Source organism: Uloborus diversus, chromosome 9 (assembly GCF_026930045.1).
Source record: "Uloborus diversus isolate 005 chromosome 9, Udiv.v.3.1, whole genome shotgun sequence".
Lineage (NCBI taxonomy): Eukaryota > Metazoa > Arthropoda > Arachnida > Araneae > Uloboridae > Uloborus > Uloborus diversus.
The window spans coordinates 24,908,848-24,925,821 of record NC_072739.1 but is presented as its reverse complement, the minus strand read 5'-3'; the positions used below and the strand labels follow the sequence as shown (position 1 = coordinate 24,925,821).

At 32.6% G+C, this 16,974-nt stretch overlaps 1 protein-coding gene across 1 annotated transcript in view; it reads right to left on the bottom strand.

The window, feature by feature from the left end:
• Positions 1–10,431, bottom strand: part of LOC129229385 (ruvB-like 2) — a 75,160-nt gene extending 64,729 nt beyond the window's left edge. Inside the window, exons 1-3 of the mRNA XM_054863681.1 lie at positions 10,308–10,431; positions 8,335–8,445; positions 3,929–4,070 (exon numbers count right to left, since the gene is read on the bottom strand). Coding sequence (XP_054719656.1) covers positions 3,929–4,070; positions 8,335–8,445; positions 10,308–10,316 — 262 coding nt within the window. The 5' untranslated portion in view covers positions 10,317–10,431. The remainder of the gene's footprint in view (positions 1–3,928; positions 4,071–8,334; positions 8,446–10,307) is intronic.
• Positions 10,432–16,974: the final 6,543 nt, after the last annotated feature.

Below are 16,974 nucleotides of genomic sequence, written 5' to 3'. Positions count from 1 at the left end.
TGCATTTTTGCCCTTTTTTTCAGTTTTTCAAGGTCAAATAGCGCCGGCTAAATATTAAACAAATTTAGCGAAATTTTTTATGGGTAATAACGGGCCCATATAACAACTTTTCCGCACTATCCAAAACCAGATTTCCAAAAAAAGTTTTTTCGGCCCACCCTAATGGACATGCCTGTCAGAGGATAGCATCAGGTATAAAGAGGATAAGGTATAAAGAGATAGTTGAAACTCTCGATGCTATATTCGAGAAGAATAAAGAACCAGAAGTTAAAGGGGTCAGAGAACAGTTGTTGTGCTCAGATGTCTTTTTGACAATTTTGTTTTTGGCTGATCGTTTAAGCATTGTGGATAAATTAAATTTATGGCTCCAAAAAAGACAGAATAAACTTCAGCTGCATCCAAAGCAAAGTTGAAACAATTGTAAAGGAGGCAGAGGATCTCTGTAACAACTTGCAGAAAGCAACTTTCTTTAGTAAGAGCAAAGAGTTTTTGCTTTTTGCAGAAGAAAGAACAGTCTTAAGTCGCAAACTACGAAAAACTCAGAAGTTTTCCATTGCAGATGATGTTCTTTTAGACTTTAAGGTAACTTTTATTAATCCATTTTTTGAAGATTTTAAAAAAGAAGTAAGAGAAGCATTAAAAATAAATAATGGATCACTATTATTGTCGTTTGATGTTTTCACAGAAGAATCTAAAGATGATTTATTTCATAAAGAATTGATGGAAAAGAAATGGGTTGATCTAATTTCTTACTATGGACAGAAGCAAATTGCTGAATTCCAAGGGCAAGTATTAGAATCAGCACCATTTATTGATGAAATAGTAGCAAAAAAGGAATTGAAGAACTTTGAAATAGAGATAGAAGAAGCTAGGCTGACTTTTTCCATTGAAAATAGGGAGAATGCAAAGCTATTTATAAGAAAAAATGAAAAAGAAAAGGTGAATCTAATCCTTGGGGAAAAAATTACACCTTCAGATTTATTATCTATTTTGGAGAAAAAATAGACTATTTGGGACGAATTTCCAAATATGATGAAGTTGCTAACCCTATGTGTAATCATTCCCTCTTCTACAGCATGTGTAGAAAGATTGTTTTCAAGGATGAATTTAATATGCACAAAACAAAGGAGTAGTCTTTTGCAAAAATCATTAAACTGGCATTTGAATATCATACTCAATGGTCCAGAAAAATTAACTTATGCGCAAACTGCTCTAATACTTAATGTTTTTTAATGTTCTGAAAATTGCAGTATCATTTTTTAAAGTTTTTTTTTTTTTAGCCATATCATAGTTATAAATTTGCAGAACTTAGCTGATTTGATCCTCTTTTGAATAAAATTATTTTTTCATGGCTCGAATAATTGTGCATATGTGAGAAGTTTTTTTTTTTTTTTTTTTAATTGCTACAAGTGTGATTATTTTTAGCTTGACTGTTGACAGATTAAAAAATTTATCTCTCAGCTTTATCATAATTATTTTTTTCATACATTAATTTTATTTATCATTTGAATCTTTAAAAAAAAAAGGCAAGACCATTAAAAAAGAATGAAAAAAAAATCTAGGGTTAATACTAGGATACCCTTAGTTCCATGCCCTTATGAACCAATTTTTTATCCAACTCATTTAAATAGCATTTGGATTAATTTTACCTACATTTTTATTCTTTCAACTGTCTCATTTGAAAAGTAGTCCTATCCAAGCTATTCAGTGGTGCAAAATTGAAAAAAAAAAAATACAAGAACGAACTAGAACACTTCTTTCATCTTTTTTATTGAGTAGAAAATTTAAAGCTGTTTGCAATTATGAAAGGAAAAAAATAGTCTTCACATTTTCTCAGGTATGTTGATTCTACATCCTTTTTGTTGAGTATTAGTCTTTTCACATATTTTTAGTAATTTATAATTATTGTTGACAACATAAGTTCTTTTACGTCTTAATAGTACAAAGATGGCATGATTTTTTTGTTTGAATCAAGTAACTTAACTTCTACTGTTTAAAAAAAAGAACAGTGAATATTGTTCATTAAAATAGGATGACGATTAAATATATTCCCAAAAGTATAATGAATCAAATATATTCACAAAAATAGGATGACTTTTAAATATATTCACAAAAATAGGTACAGTAGAAGACCGTAATAACGCATACCTTGGGACCCGAGCCTTTTGCGTTATACAGGTTTTGGCATTATATAGGTCATTTCACAAATTTTCAAACTAATATTCAGAATATATATATATATTAGCACTTCAGAATTAGTTCTATCTGCAATGAGTATTAAAACACTAATTATACAACTAATCATTCCACAAATAAATATGCTTTACAATTAAAAGAAAGTGAATTATCCTGCACCTTTGCCAGCTTCATAGTTTGCATAACCACTGCATTTTCAAGACTCATCTGATATTTTTTCTTTACTGTGAATATTAATTTTCATTTAAAATCTTTGAATTAAGCTGGAAAGATTAAAAACTGTTTCAAAATTTAATTTTTCTAACAATTTTTATGTTAACAAGGCAAACCAAAGGGATTTTTTAAACTTAAAAACCTATTGTTTACTTCTGAAAAGTTGTGCAGTTTATAGAGAATTGCGTTGTATAGGTCGGCGTTATAAAGGTATTCTACTGTAGTAAGATAAAAATCCTGGATTGGCCCCTGTATATATGTCCCGCTCATGGAATACAGAAATACACCCATTAAAGGCTTAGATTTTTCCCCATCCCAAGCCCTAATAAGTAAAAGAAATCGTACTAAACTGCCAATAAGTATAGAATTGTTAAAACCTGAATTACAATGTAACGTTCAGGATAAAATTATTAATAAGCAACAAATAAGTAAGTTATATTGTGATAAATCTTCTAAAAATCTTGAGGATCTTCATAAGGGTCAAAACGTGTTAATTCGTAATGGTAATGAATGGGAAAGAGATAAAATAATTAGAACAGATAAAGAGTCTGGGAGTTACTGGGTGAAACAAGAAAATAATTGTGTAGTAAGGTGAAATAGGTGCCATTTAAGATCTTCCTATAATGAGCCCAGTTATAGATTTGATTGTGATATGGATGGTTTTATTAATGCTGAAAATGTAACAAGTGATTCAAATATCGATTCGGGTGTTAAAAATTTAAACAATTGCTCCAGAATTAACTCAACATATTATTTAACAAAATATGGAAGAACTGTTAGACCACCAGATAGGTATGTTGCACTGGTAAAATAGTTTGAACTGTAAATACTTGAGTTTGTTTGTGTATATAGTTTTAATGTTTAAATTCTAAAAAAGGAAAGTGTTTTATGTGATTTGCATATCAGGTTTAACTGCAACTTGATGCTTGTGTGTAATCTATAAATAGTGTCTCCTATGGTTTAACTGCAGATTCTTGCTCAGGATTGTAACTGTTTATGTTGTGCTTTTAATAAACGTTCATAAAATACAACAGGAGCAGAGTACATTCAAATGCCTGAACTAAGTTCAGAGGAAGTATTCCCAAAAAAAAAGAAAGAAAAAGGCTCTTTGAATTTTAATGTCATGCTGGGCTATTTCCTTGGATTTTTCAAGAACTAAGCAGTAATCTAGGGGAGTTTCAACTCATGAGAATTTATGAATCTCTGCAATTTGATTGTTATTGAGCTAAATCAAGTACAGTTGAGAAATTCTCATAATTTAACAGAGCTGTAAGACAAAAAATTTCAAAATCTTTCTTCTTGATATTCTAAGAACACTGTTTTGGACCAAGTTTGAAGCAAGTGTTCAAATTAATTAGTTGGAAATTAAAGTTACATTGACTTTCATACTGAAACTTGAACTTTAATACATTAACCCTACTTTTACGAACATACTTCGTTTTGTATAAAGGCACGCGGAGAAAAAATGCTTTCTGATCAATCTTTAAGAACACAAACATACATTATACATAATAATTACCCATAGCAATTGCTGTTTTTCCAGTTCCAGGCTGTCCAGCAATTAAGACAGCTCTCCCGGCAATTTTTGCTTCTTTTATCATTTCAAGTAACAAGCCTGCAGCTTTCCTAGCAGGCAACTGACCCACCATACCTTGGGACACCTATAAATACAAAGTGTTTTTAACATACAACCAGGGTTGGCAAGTTCCTGCCGAGGTGGTTAAAACCACTGGTAGAAACCAGTTAAAACCAGCATGGCAGAAACTGGCAAAAACTCACAAAATGAAAATTAATTCTTGATATACAATAGAAAATGCATGGAAAAAATAATTGTTTACCAAAGTACTATAATTTTATTACAAAATTATCACAGTTCAAAATCAAATGTTACATTGTTTGGACATTGCAATTGTCTCTTAGAAAAGGTGGTTTCAAAAATCTAAACAGGTTCTCAATTTACTATGCACAAATGAGAAATTTTAGAATATTCTTAAAACAGAAGAGCTAGCAGACAATGCATCAAGGAGCAAGCAATGTTCGTGAAACTCTCATCTATTGTATAACTGGTTCACCATGTAGTAACTGAGGGTGTGGTAAAAATTTGACTGGAAAAATAAGTTTTGAGAAAAGTGCCAGAATTTTACTTGCCTAAATTTTGTACCAAAGCTGAGACATTAGGTACAAAATTTAGGCAAGTAAAATTCTGGCACTTTCTTCTTGAAGCAATTTCAATCACAAGCAATTTAGAGGAAGCATATAAGTGAGCAAATTACAATCAGTAATGCCTGTTTAATTCTGTAGATCACTAATCTTTCCTAAGCACCCCTGTAAGATTTTTTATCCTTTGTTAAATTAATCCAAATACTACGAGCCTCTGCAATAGGAAAGTTCCCTTTCTGAACTAAATCAAGGGCACTCGCATGGGATTTTATTTTTTAAAATGATGAAATGATGTTTAATTTTTTAGTTTACTTAAACAAATATCATTTACTAATTACTTGAGTTATTAAAGACATTTTTAAGTTTTTGCCAATTTCTGCCAATGGCTCGGCAAAAACTAGTTTCTGCTGGCAGAAAGCCAACCCTGCATACAACTAAAAAGAAGGGCATGAATGTTGATAAAACGTGACATAACTGGAGAAGAGCAATTCATGGATTACAGGGGTTTCAGCAAGAAAAAAAAAATATTGAAAGATGTCTTCATTATGAGCCCGAATTTTTCCTTATAACCATAAAAGTCGGCATAAAAATAGGAAGTACATGTGCTCAGTTTGGTTGCAAATGAAGCCCTGACTAAAATATTATACTTTTTTGCTTAGAAATTGAACATAATATATAAACAGGTGTTGCTTAAGGGAAAAATCGCTATGTATAATACAAAATGCAGAACTTTGACAGCATAAAAACCTTGCAAAATTTCACTTTTTAGAGGTTGTTTATGTTTTTAAGCCATACATCGCAGCACAGCCATTGAAAATAAAATTAAACAGCATGTCGTTAACTTTCAATAATTTATTCCTATCATACCTGAAATGGTGAAGAATCTTTAGTAATTCATAATATATTTTTTCATCAAAAAACTAACGTAGCAACTAACATAACACTTTCATGTAGTGAATCAGAGAAATGCAGATGCAACTATTCAATATTCAAAGCAAAAAGAATTTAAAATCTGCATTACAATTACACCCCCCCCCTCTCTCCCAAATAGAAAAATAAAATAGATCTTGCAATTAGAGTAAGATAAAAATCCCAATTCTATTTAGAAGAAAAAATACTTCAATCAAAATACACATTAGAAATTTGGTCAAATGCGAAAATTAAAGACAGAGAATTGAATTAAAATCTACTTAAAACTACTGAACAAAGAACATGTCCCCCACCCCCACCGAAAAGAAAAAGAATTCAGCTAAAACATGTACTTTACTTGGGGAAGGGGGGAATTTGCTCTCCTCCCCCCCCCCAAAAAAAAAGGATTTGATTATAATATCAGAGCTGCCAACAGCTATGAAAAAAACGTAGTTTCCACGAATTACAACCTTACACTAAGACGTTACGAAATTGTGTCCAAAACATTTTTTTTTCTTTTTGTAGTCCCAAAAAAATAATAATAATAAATAAATAAAACACACATTTTGATAAATAAATATATAAAATCATTTACAAAATATTGCTTTTGTGTTTAGTAATGTTCCAAATTTTTGTTTCAAAATAAACAAATTGAATTTATCATAATAAATGATCAAGACATAAGAAATTCATTATTTTTTTCAAAATAAACTGTTACTTGCAGGGTATCTGCTACATTTCGAGTCTTGAAATCCACAATCTTTCTCCGACTTTCCATGACTTCTGCTCCTAGCTTTCCATGACACACGGGATGTAATTTTTCCCGGGGAAAAACAATAATTTTTTACAAGAACATTTGAATTGGTGTTTTGTGAAAATTAAATTGAAATCATCTGTTACATGCTTTGGACATAGGTATGTGTTTCTAAAAACTCAAATTGAAATGTAACGAACTGAGCTACTATCATAACGAAAAAACAATTTATACAACAGGGACTAGTGATACACATGAAAATACAGTAGGTTCTCTGTTTAACAACGCTATGTTTAATGATTTTCTCCTTTTAAAGAGCACTTTTCATAGTTCCGGAGGCTCCACTGCAATTTTAGAAGCATTCTGTTTAAGGACGCGTTATACTTAAGGATGATTTTTGTGGTCCTTTGATATTCGTTAAACAGAGTCAACTGTAATTAGAGTTTGAACTTAGATATTTTGCTATCAAGGACCTACATTTATAAATCTATTTTTTTTTTTAAATATTTCTTGGATTCCACTAAATGTTATAAAAAATTTCTATAGAGGTATTAAAATTATTTACACATAAACAATTATTATTTTTCCACCCAAAAACCTGATGTGACACACAATAATTTTTCAATCACTAAAAATACTGAAAAAAGTTTGAATTGAAAAATTATTTTTCAAAATAAAAGAAGCTTCAAACATGCAGCAATAATGATATAAAGCTACTGGTGAATTTTTCCACTGAAAAATCTGATATGATACACAATAATTTTTCAATCACTAAAAGGACTGAAAAAAAGTTTGAATTGCAAAATTATTTTTCAAAATAAAAGAAGCTTCAAACATGCAGCAATCATTACCTAAAACTACTGGTGAACAGCAAAACATTTAAGCTTTTTTTCTTTTTTTGAATTTTTTTAAATAAATATTTTACTTTACAAACAAAGAATCTAAATCTTATTTCGTAAAAGCCGGTAGTTTTTTTATAAAATCTGCAACAAACAATTTATTAATAATTAAAATTAACTTTACAATAAATTAAAAGAAATAATCAGAAAAAAAATACAACATTAAATTAAAGTACTTAATAATTATCTTTCGAGACATTATCGGAGCCGAAATTTCTGGATAAGCTACTAATTTTGAAAAAATTCCCAAATTTTCGGACTTTTAAAAAATTTTTACAAGAAAATTCACCGATTTCTGTATTTTATCAATCTTCTAAACGTCCTTTTAGTTAATTCTTCAGACCAATTTTATTTTCAAAAATCTTCATTAACTTAAGACACTGAAAACTAATGATAATTTTTATAAGTCTCTTGAATCAACTTGGATTCAAATGATTTCAAATTTTCAAATCAGTGCAGCAGGGTTTGAAGTGTAACAGTCCTTTAACAACACAATTACACACATAAAATTGGGTATTACAGTAAAACCCCTCTAATGCGGACACTAACGGGACAAATTTTGTTGTCCGTAATAGAGGGGTGTCCGCAGGACAGGGGTTTAATGTTTTTGCACTGGAATTCGGGGAACTAAAAAATGTCTATATAATAGGGGTGTCCGTTAGGAGGGGTTTTACTGTTCTTATTTTAGTAATACCAAATAAGCCATTTTAAATTACTAAAATTTGACTTAATTTTAAAGCAGAGATGAGAAGAATTTCAAAAATAATTGTTGGTAAACAAACAAGAGCAACCATATGAAGAAATTTCCTGCGGTAAGTACAGGATTGCTGCAAAGTACTAATATTGTTCCTTGTGGAGAAATTCTCCATCTACCATTGTCCAATGTTATAGCTACCACAATTATAAGCAATCACTTATTCTGGCAGTTGTCGAAGATTTTTTTTTTGTTTTTTAATCACACCAAAGTTTAAAATTTACATCGCAAACATATTTTATTTTCTCTGGAAAAAAATAAGCCTTTTTTTAATTTGCAGTTAATTAATATTTTTTGGATTTTACCATAATACTTCAGAGAATCCGGAGTATTTGCCATGTATGCTAAAGTCAAATGTTGAATAATAACATTTAAAGTAGAATATAATATATAAATTTTACGCTTTAAAATATATTCATCCAAAAATTAAAAAGTAAATCATAACTTACCGCACGAGGGTCTAATGTATCCTCAAGACCCAAACCACGGATATGTGAATGCGCTCCAATCCTTTCGATTCGGGTGACATCCCTGAAATCTTGTACTTTAGTGGAAGTATCCTATTTTTAAACAGAATAGAGAGAACTTATACTTTTCTAAACAAATATCAGGTGCCAATATTTTCAGGGCTGGCATATAAAATTTAAGTATTAAAATACTGCATTTCCAGCAAAGGTAGATAATATTAGACTTGCCAGATGTCCCACTTTGACCGGGACAGTCCCAGCTTTCAGACAAAATCTCCATGCCCGGGCCGGTCTACCTTTCATCCCGAAAAAAGATGAATTTGATTACAAATGACCAAAAAGGTTGAAAAATAACTAAGCATGAAGGATTATTTTGGATAATTAATTGATCATTTGCAACATTAACCCTAAAGAAGTCGCACTTCGGTCAACTCCCCGCCCGTTGTCAGATATTTCGCTCTATCCCACCACCCCTTATTCTAATAATGGGGCCCATCTGTGTAGCTGAAGGTCAGACTCTCCCCAGCCCCACACTAAGTTCTGAGAATTTTCTTCGATATTTCAAGGTTGCATGACTTTTAGAAATGTATGTTGGTCATTTCGACCAATAGCGTGCCACCCTAGTTGGGTGTCATTTTCTCACCGGCACTTCCTTTCTTCTGCTTTCGTCTCACGGATCGCTATGGCTGGGAAAAGACCGAAGCGCGAGCACTAGCGTAACAAAAAGAAATGCGACTTTTCCAGGGTTAACTTATACAATTAAAAGCGGATTAGTTAGTGAGGATTTTTATAAGATTTAAACCAAACAAGACTCTAAAAGAGTCCTGTAGAATGAAAAGTATATTTAAATAGTATTACATTTTTTAATCCTCATTCAAAGTGTTTTTTCTGCTGAAAATGAATTGTAAATATACTACATCTAAGAAGTGAAATGTTCAAATTTTATCTGGTTGTGTCATTTTTTTGTTACCTCTGTTTTATGTCTGTGTTTAAAACATTTTCATAGCATTGAGAATAAACTGAACTACACTCCAAAAATTAGCCACAGGTGAATAATACCCTTTTGAATACTAACAATACTAACCATGGAGGGGGGGATTTCAGGGTCCTGGTTGGAAATTTCAGAAATCTGGCAAGCCTAGATAATATAGGCTCATATGCGCATGCTATGCATAGTTTAAATTTGCTGCTGTGCTGGTACGTTTGCTGTAGAGTTGAGTGCTATAATTTATAACATTTTATTAAGTTTTTTCATATTCTAATACTTTACAACTTTCATAAGTTGCACTTAACAAATTACTATCAATGAAGTCAATTACAAAAGGACCTTTTTCAAAAAATTACTTTTGACACAATGTGAAATTTAATGAGAATTTATATTATGCTGAAAATTTACTTTAAGAATAAAATTAATCGTCAATGATTTTTTTAAGCCTCATCACTTTGGTTTTTGGGTTTTCATCGGTTTCTGACAGTTTAAAAATTATGATTACTTGGCACAGACAAAAACAAATTTCAGATTGTTACGAACCAAATTAAACACCTGAATAAGAATCAAATTTTTAAAAATATTTAAAAGGGGGAGGGGAATTAGGATTGATAATAATCATAAGTGCAAAATTATGGATAAGAAAAAAAGAGAAAAGTTTGCTTCATTCCATCATTGTAGCCTATCTTCACATACATCGGTTGAGCTGACTTCACTCAGTCAAAAATAATATTTCCTTAGCACTGGCCATTGACTACGAATGTTAAAATAACGGAAAGGAAGTTGCAGTAAAATTTAGCTGTCAGGTAAAATTCAACAATCACACATGAACTTTTGTTTTTCGATTCACAACATAATGACAAAAGCACTGGAGAATGAAATAGTAAGCAATACAATTGAATGGCCATAATCTTTCGATAGCAACAAACACATTTTAATGGGAAATTGATATAAGAAGGAAGCTTACCGCTATCATCTTTCAAAACATTAAAAATTTTTAAATACACAAGAAAACAATTGGATTAATTTTTCGCCACTTTTTCGCACGCAGTTCGAAATTTCACCGGCACCATGGCAACTCCACTCAAAAGAATGGAGCTTAGGAGAATAGAAGAAAAGGAGATGTACTTAAAAACTACGGTGAGCATGAAAACAAGCTGAAATCACGTGACGTACTTAGTTCTTATTGCTCGATGCCCAGCGGTAGCACATTTTCCGCGGTCTGCGAACGCTTCATAAAAAAAATCGCCTTTACAAATCTTTGGAAATTAAAGTTTAATGATGAAAAATTATTCTGCAATGCATTAGCTTGAAGTGCATTTCTTTGGTGTTCAATGGATTAAAGGAAAGTAAATTGTTTATTAATGGAATTTTTTAACTTCATGTACCGAGGAGATGTATGTCCGAGGCATATCATGCATTGCATCTGATTTTGATAAGTTCGGAATAAATTTTTGCGGAATTAATCTCTTTTTTTGAATTAATCTCCCGCGCTTTATTATGTGCAAAGAATTCCTCATCAAATATTCATGATCGTGTTATTATTATTTCGCGTGACACATATGTTGAATTTTATCAATCAAATCGAATTCATTTTGATCTCTAAATATTATTTAGCATGTGAATTCCACTGGTTTTACAGGTTCCAGTGAAGAATGAATGTTTCAAATTAAAACTAGTTGGTTTGTTGCAAGGTCATAAATATTTATTTTTGTCTTGTCAACAACCTTACTGGTGGGAAAAAAATGGCCCAAGATTGTTTTACAGTGCAAATGTGTGTTGTGCTACAGTGGAAAGAACTTTATAAACCACAAAAGTCCTAAACTAGCAAAAAAATTTAAATAAGTGGCAATTTGCAGACGCTTCGTACAACTAAGACTAATGCAGGGTAACCAAATGAATATTTTCCTTAAGATAAATTTAAATAAAATGATAAAAATCTTACTACTATTATACATGCAAAAGTTTGTATGGATGGATGTTTGTTACTCTTTCACGCAAAAACTACTGAATAGATTTTGATGAAACTTTACAATAATATAGCTTATGCAGTTCGAAAAACTACATTTTTTTTGTAGCCAATTACAAGTACTTTATTACAAATGTAGTTAATTACAACTAGAACTACTGTTTTTCAAAATGTAGCAACTACAAACTACTTTTGAAAAATAGTCGCTACTTCGCTACTTTTTAAAAAGTAAGCAAATAAAAAGCATACACACCGTTTGAGAATAGGGAAGTTTTCGATTTTTCAATTTTATTTTTATATGATAGAGTAACATGTATGAACATCATAGGTGAAAAAATTTTTGCGATACGATAAGTAGTATTTTTTAAATTATTTTTTAAAGTTCAAGCTCCTGTGACGTCAAATGACATAGGAAGTGACGTCATTCCCTCTTCCGATAGGGGAGAAGCGAAGGTCACGCATTCGACTTCGAAGACGAAACGTAAAAGGCTTTCTCCTCGCATTTAACTCCTCGCGTTTCTGGAACATTAAACCTCTCATCCTCTCGAAAATATTCGAATATCTCATTGGTGTTACTTGAGGAAGATTATTCAGATTGTGCTTTAACGAATCCGGCCTCCATAGTGTGTTCAAAAGGATTATTGAATTTCTAAAAAATAAAAATATCAGCGCGCTCAAAATGTTCCTAGCGAAAACAAGGGATCTCCGGCGGTAGGCTGCCCATTCGCGCCCTGTGACGTAGGCTCGTGACGTTTCAGAAACGCACACTTTTGCGCGCGGATTTTTAAAAATTCATTTAAAATCAACCACGGTGTTTTAAAATTCGGCGATGGTGAATTTTTTAGTTTTGAGGGTCAATTAACAATATCCAATAGCCAAAATATGAACATTTAATAGGTTGCAACTTCCCTATTGAACGAAAAAAATTTAAAAACTGATTTAGATTAAGAAATTGAATTATTTAAAAATGGAATATTACTAAGAATTTTTTCTTTCGTTTACTGAGCCAATTTGTCATTACAAATTTTTTTTTTTCCGATTTTTACGAATATTCGCTGCAAGAAGGATTTAAAAGTTGAAGGATTTCAACCTCAAAAATTTCACTCCTCTCTTAAAAGTGAATATTTCGTTCAAGAAGTGTAACTCGGCTACTTGAAAATGTAAATAGATGCAGTCATAATTTGATTTGATTTTATATAGACATACAAGCACATAAAATTGATTTAGATGATGAAAAACATCTTGTAAACAAAAGAGAAAAGCTTTGATTTTCATTATATCAGTTAATTTTATAGGAACTTATATTTTGCAGGAATTAATTAATTGACTTTAAACTTCAAGTTAGGGGTCTGGACCTAAACACCATCTCCTTTCTTACGCCACAGATAAAATATTAAAGCATTTTTCAATTTCACCGAATAACCTCAAAAACTTACAATATTTAATAATTGACTTTTATTATGTTTATACACAGACCACGGTAACATTTCAATTCTCCATGTTTAAATTCGGTAGTAGGAAGATAGGAAATGGGTTAAACAATTTGAGGGATGTTTTCACATGTGTAAAATAATTGGTACAGGGCCGCATTTAGCTTCATGCCGCCCCTAGGCAGATTTGAAAGCTGCCGCCCTCCTCCACTTTAGTGATTTATCCAAAATTAGTTTAAATACTGAAAAGCACTTATTTTTACAAGGATTTAATTTTCACGAGCCTGTCGCAATAGAGAAAGTTTAAGACTCGCGAAATATTTCAACTTTCTATATTACTAGCAGTGCCCGCACAGCGATGCCCGTGCTAAAAATTTAATGGAAGTCCGTTGAATAAAAAAAAATTGCCGCCCCTTCCCCCTCTGATGAGAAATGATCGTTTTTCTTTGTATAAAATGCGTACACACCTTTTCAAAAAAAAAAAAAAATTTGAATTTTGTCATCTTGAATTCAAATTATGTTTTTCGCAATCACGAGTGTGTGTTTGTATGTGTGGGGGGGGGTATGTATATGTGTGTAGGCATGTTTGTTTGTGTCTGTGTGCAGTCATGAGTGTGTGGGTAGTTGTGTGTATGAGTGTTTGTGTGCGTGGGGGCGGGGTATGTGTGTGTAAGCATATGTGTTTGTGTCTGTGTGCAGGCATGAATGTGTGGGCAGTTGTGTGTATTTGTGTGTATGTGTAGGTGTCTGTATGCATGCGTGTGTGTACGTGTTTGTGTGTATGTATTTGTGTATGTGTGTAGGGGTATGTGTGTGTATGGTGGTGTTTGTGTATGTGTTTGTGTGTGCGTGTGTGTTGGTGCGTGTATGTATGAGTGTGTGTGTAGGATATGGACGCAACCTGGAGACGGTTTTCGCTAGAGGAGCAGCATCGTGAGGCCGGCCGACAAGACGGGTGGTGCTGGCAGAGGGTGGCGCCGTGCCGGTGGGAAAAATGATAGCACGCCAAAAACAGTCAAATGAAAGCAATAAGCAATCGTGATTGCTCAGAAAAACTATTTAAGTTTCTTTGGAATTTAAAACTTTTCGTCAAATCATTAAATTAGATTTACAGCTGCTTTAAAACTCGATTTAGCGAGTGATGCGGTTTTTACTGCAATTTTAACTATTTCGCCAAATAAACAAAAAAAGACATCAAATGATATCTTTCAAATGTAAAAATAATTCCGCAGCTCAATTGTTTATCGCCAAACTTGCCCCGCAACAAATATCTATCATAATCCATCCGTCTAACGAAAAAAAAAACATCCCATGGAACATTCAAAAATCATCGTCAGAAAAAAGAAGAAAATGTCGTACATTTCACTCGGAAAAAAACAAATCAAAAGTTTCTTTTCTTTCAAAATAAATCGCCAAAACAATGAATTACATTAACTGTTGCCTTAAAACAATAGTCCTAGACTGAACCGCTCAGCGCCTAACATGCAATGCGACCACGCTACCGGAACCCAGCCTTTTTGCGAGTGAAGCGGATGTTTTTTCTTTGGCAATAATAAATGTTTCGCCAAACAAACAAAAAGGTATAAAATCACATTAACAGTAGCTTTCAAATCTTTATATATTAAGAGCTGCGTTGCCCGGCTTTGCCCGGTCTACCTTGAGAACAAAAATTGTGTCAAGTGACATATATTAAACAATTAATTAAAAGAATAACTTAATGACTTAAAGAAAAACTTCAATAAAAAAAATAATCAATTTGAATTTTGACATCTTGAATTCAAATTATGTTTTTCGCAATCACGAGTGTGTGTATGTAGGCCTGTGTGTTTGTGTGTGGGGAGTATGTGTGTTTGTGTGTGAGGGGTATGTGTGTTTGTTTGTAGGGGGTATGCGTGTTTGTGTCTGTGTGCTGGCATAAGTGTGTGGGTAGTTGTGTGTATGAATGTGTGTGTGGGGGGGTATGTGTATGTGTGTGTAGACATATGTGTTTGAGAGTCTGTGTGCGGCATGAATGTGTGGGTAGTTGTATGCATGTGTTTATGTATGTGTGTGCTTGTGTGTGTGTGTGCGTGTGTGTATAGTTGTCTATGTATGCGCGTGTGTGTAGGACATGGATGCAACCCGGAGACGGTTGTGCAGGCATGAATCTGTGTGCAGGCATGAATGTGTGGGTAGTTGTGTGTATGTGTTTATGTATGTGTGTGTTTGTGTGTGTGTGTGCGTGTGTGTATAGTTGTGTATGTATGCGCGTGTGTGTAGGACATGGATGCAACCCGGAGACGGCTTTCGCTATAGAGCAGCATCGTGGGGACCCGGTCGACGGTGATGGTGCTGAGGGTGGCGGTGGGAAAATAAACTGATAGGACATCAAAACAGTCAAGTGAGAACAATAAGCAATCGTGGTTTCTCAAAAACACCATGCAAAATTACCCTTCTAAACAATGACGACAGATATTAAAATACTTCAAAGAAATTAAAATGCGAAAGATGGATTTTAAAAGCGTAACCATGGAAACATGAAATAAAATAAGTTTAAGAAGTCAGATGCAAAGGATTCAAAAAGCGTAACCATGGAAACGCGAAAATAAAATGGTTGACAACCTGAATCAAAATGACATATTTCGAAATTGATTTAAAAACGCTTGTAACTTTTTTTTTTCCTTTGAAGATAGAAGCTAATTTTTTCGACCAAAGGTCGAGAGAGATCTGGAGTAAAAAATCTTGCTTTTTCCAATGCTGTCAAAAAGAAAACAGTGGGACAATTCCTTCACTTTTTATTGATAGATTTAATGAAGAAAATATTGCCTAAATTTCAGCTAAGCCTAAAAAAGCTCGAGCTAAAAACGCAAATTACTCCCGCCGTAATTAAGTTAGAGCATTGAAATAAATTGTTTAGAACGCAGAAAATTTTACCCTTTTTAACGATATATAATATTAATATGTGCAAGTAATTTTTCTCCCTTTTAATAGCCAATAATAGGCAATTTACGTGAAATTTGGGCCTAAATTTGAATAAAAAAAGAACTATTTATCGGATTTTTTTCGAATTATAGCCTATGTTACTCAGTAAGAAAGCACCTTTCATATAGTGAAAGAATTTTTGAAGTGCAGTGGTTCCGGAGATTACCTCGAACATATAAACACAGAAAAATCCGCCCTCTCTCTTTATAATATTAGTAAAGATAATCAAATTTTGATTCTGTTCATAATAAATTCACAAAATATTCAAAACGTGAAATCACCGATAGCTTTATTTTCGTGGAAATATGTGTGTATGTACTCTTTATACTTCTTATAGTCATGTAGTGCGTACACCCCATGTTTTTCCTTTTAAATATTGCAAGTATTTTGATCGCTATTAAAATTCGCAATCACAAACTTTTCGGGCAATCTGTGAGGCATGTTGAATCTCTAATATGGGGCTTTAAATCTACACAAGGCTTAGAGAGTTTTTTTTTTTTTTAATTCTTTTTAGTTCGATTCAAAAGCGTGATGATTCAAAAGCATCATCTTTCGTAAATAAACAACACATAGTGAAACCTGTGTAAGTTGACCACTCGCGGTGCAGCACTTTGGCGGTCAACTTAGACAGGTGGTCAACTTATAAAGGGCGGTAATATTTTTTTTTTTTTTGTCATTTCTTGCAGCATGTATTCATTTTTTGAGGAATTCATCCTTACTCTTTCTGTTCAACTCACTTTCAGTGTTTAACATTATTGAAAGTAAAACAATAATTAAAAATACTATTCAAATAATTTTGTTATTTTTTCCTTGTTTTTAACTATATTAGACACTGTAGGTTTAGAAATTCCACATATGCCAACTAATTTTCTGTTTTTCACCATTTTCAATTAATTTTAATATTCCATACTTTTTATTAATCTCAAGTTCAACTAAGTTTCGTTTTCAAGCCTTTTTTGTACAACTTATAGCACCAAGAGCAATAAGCACGACTCTCCCAGTTCATAAAGGCAAAATGAAAATGTCCTATCTCTTAATCCCTTGCACCAGAAACATGTAAATTTACTCATTAGCAGGCCCAGATCTGTGTACCCGCAGTGCAAGGGGCTAACGGCCCTAGAAATTGAAGAAAAAATAGAAAAAAAACTAGCTCTAAGACTTATGCACTTTAAAAATAGACACTGCTGGCCACTAGGGAGGGGCTCTACATATTTTGTTGCAGGGAGGGGGGGGGGCAAAATATATATATAGCCGGGTCAGCTCTTTTTGCACAA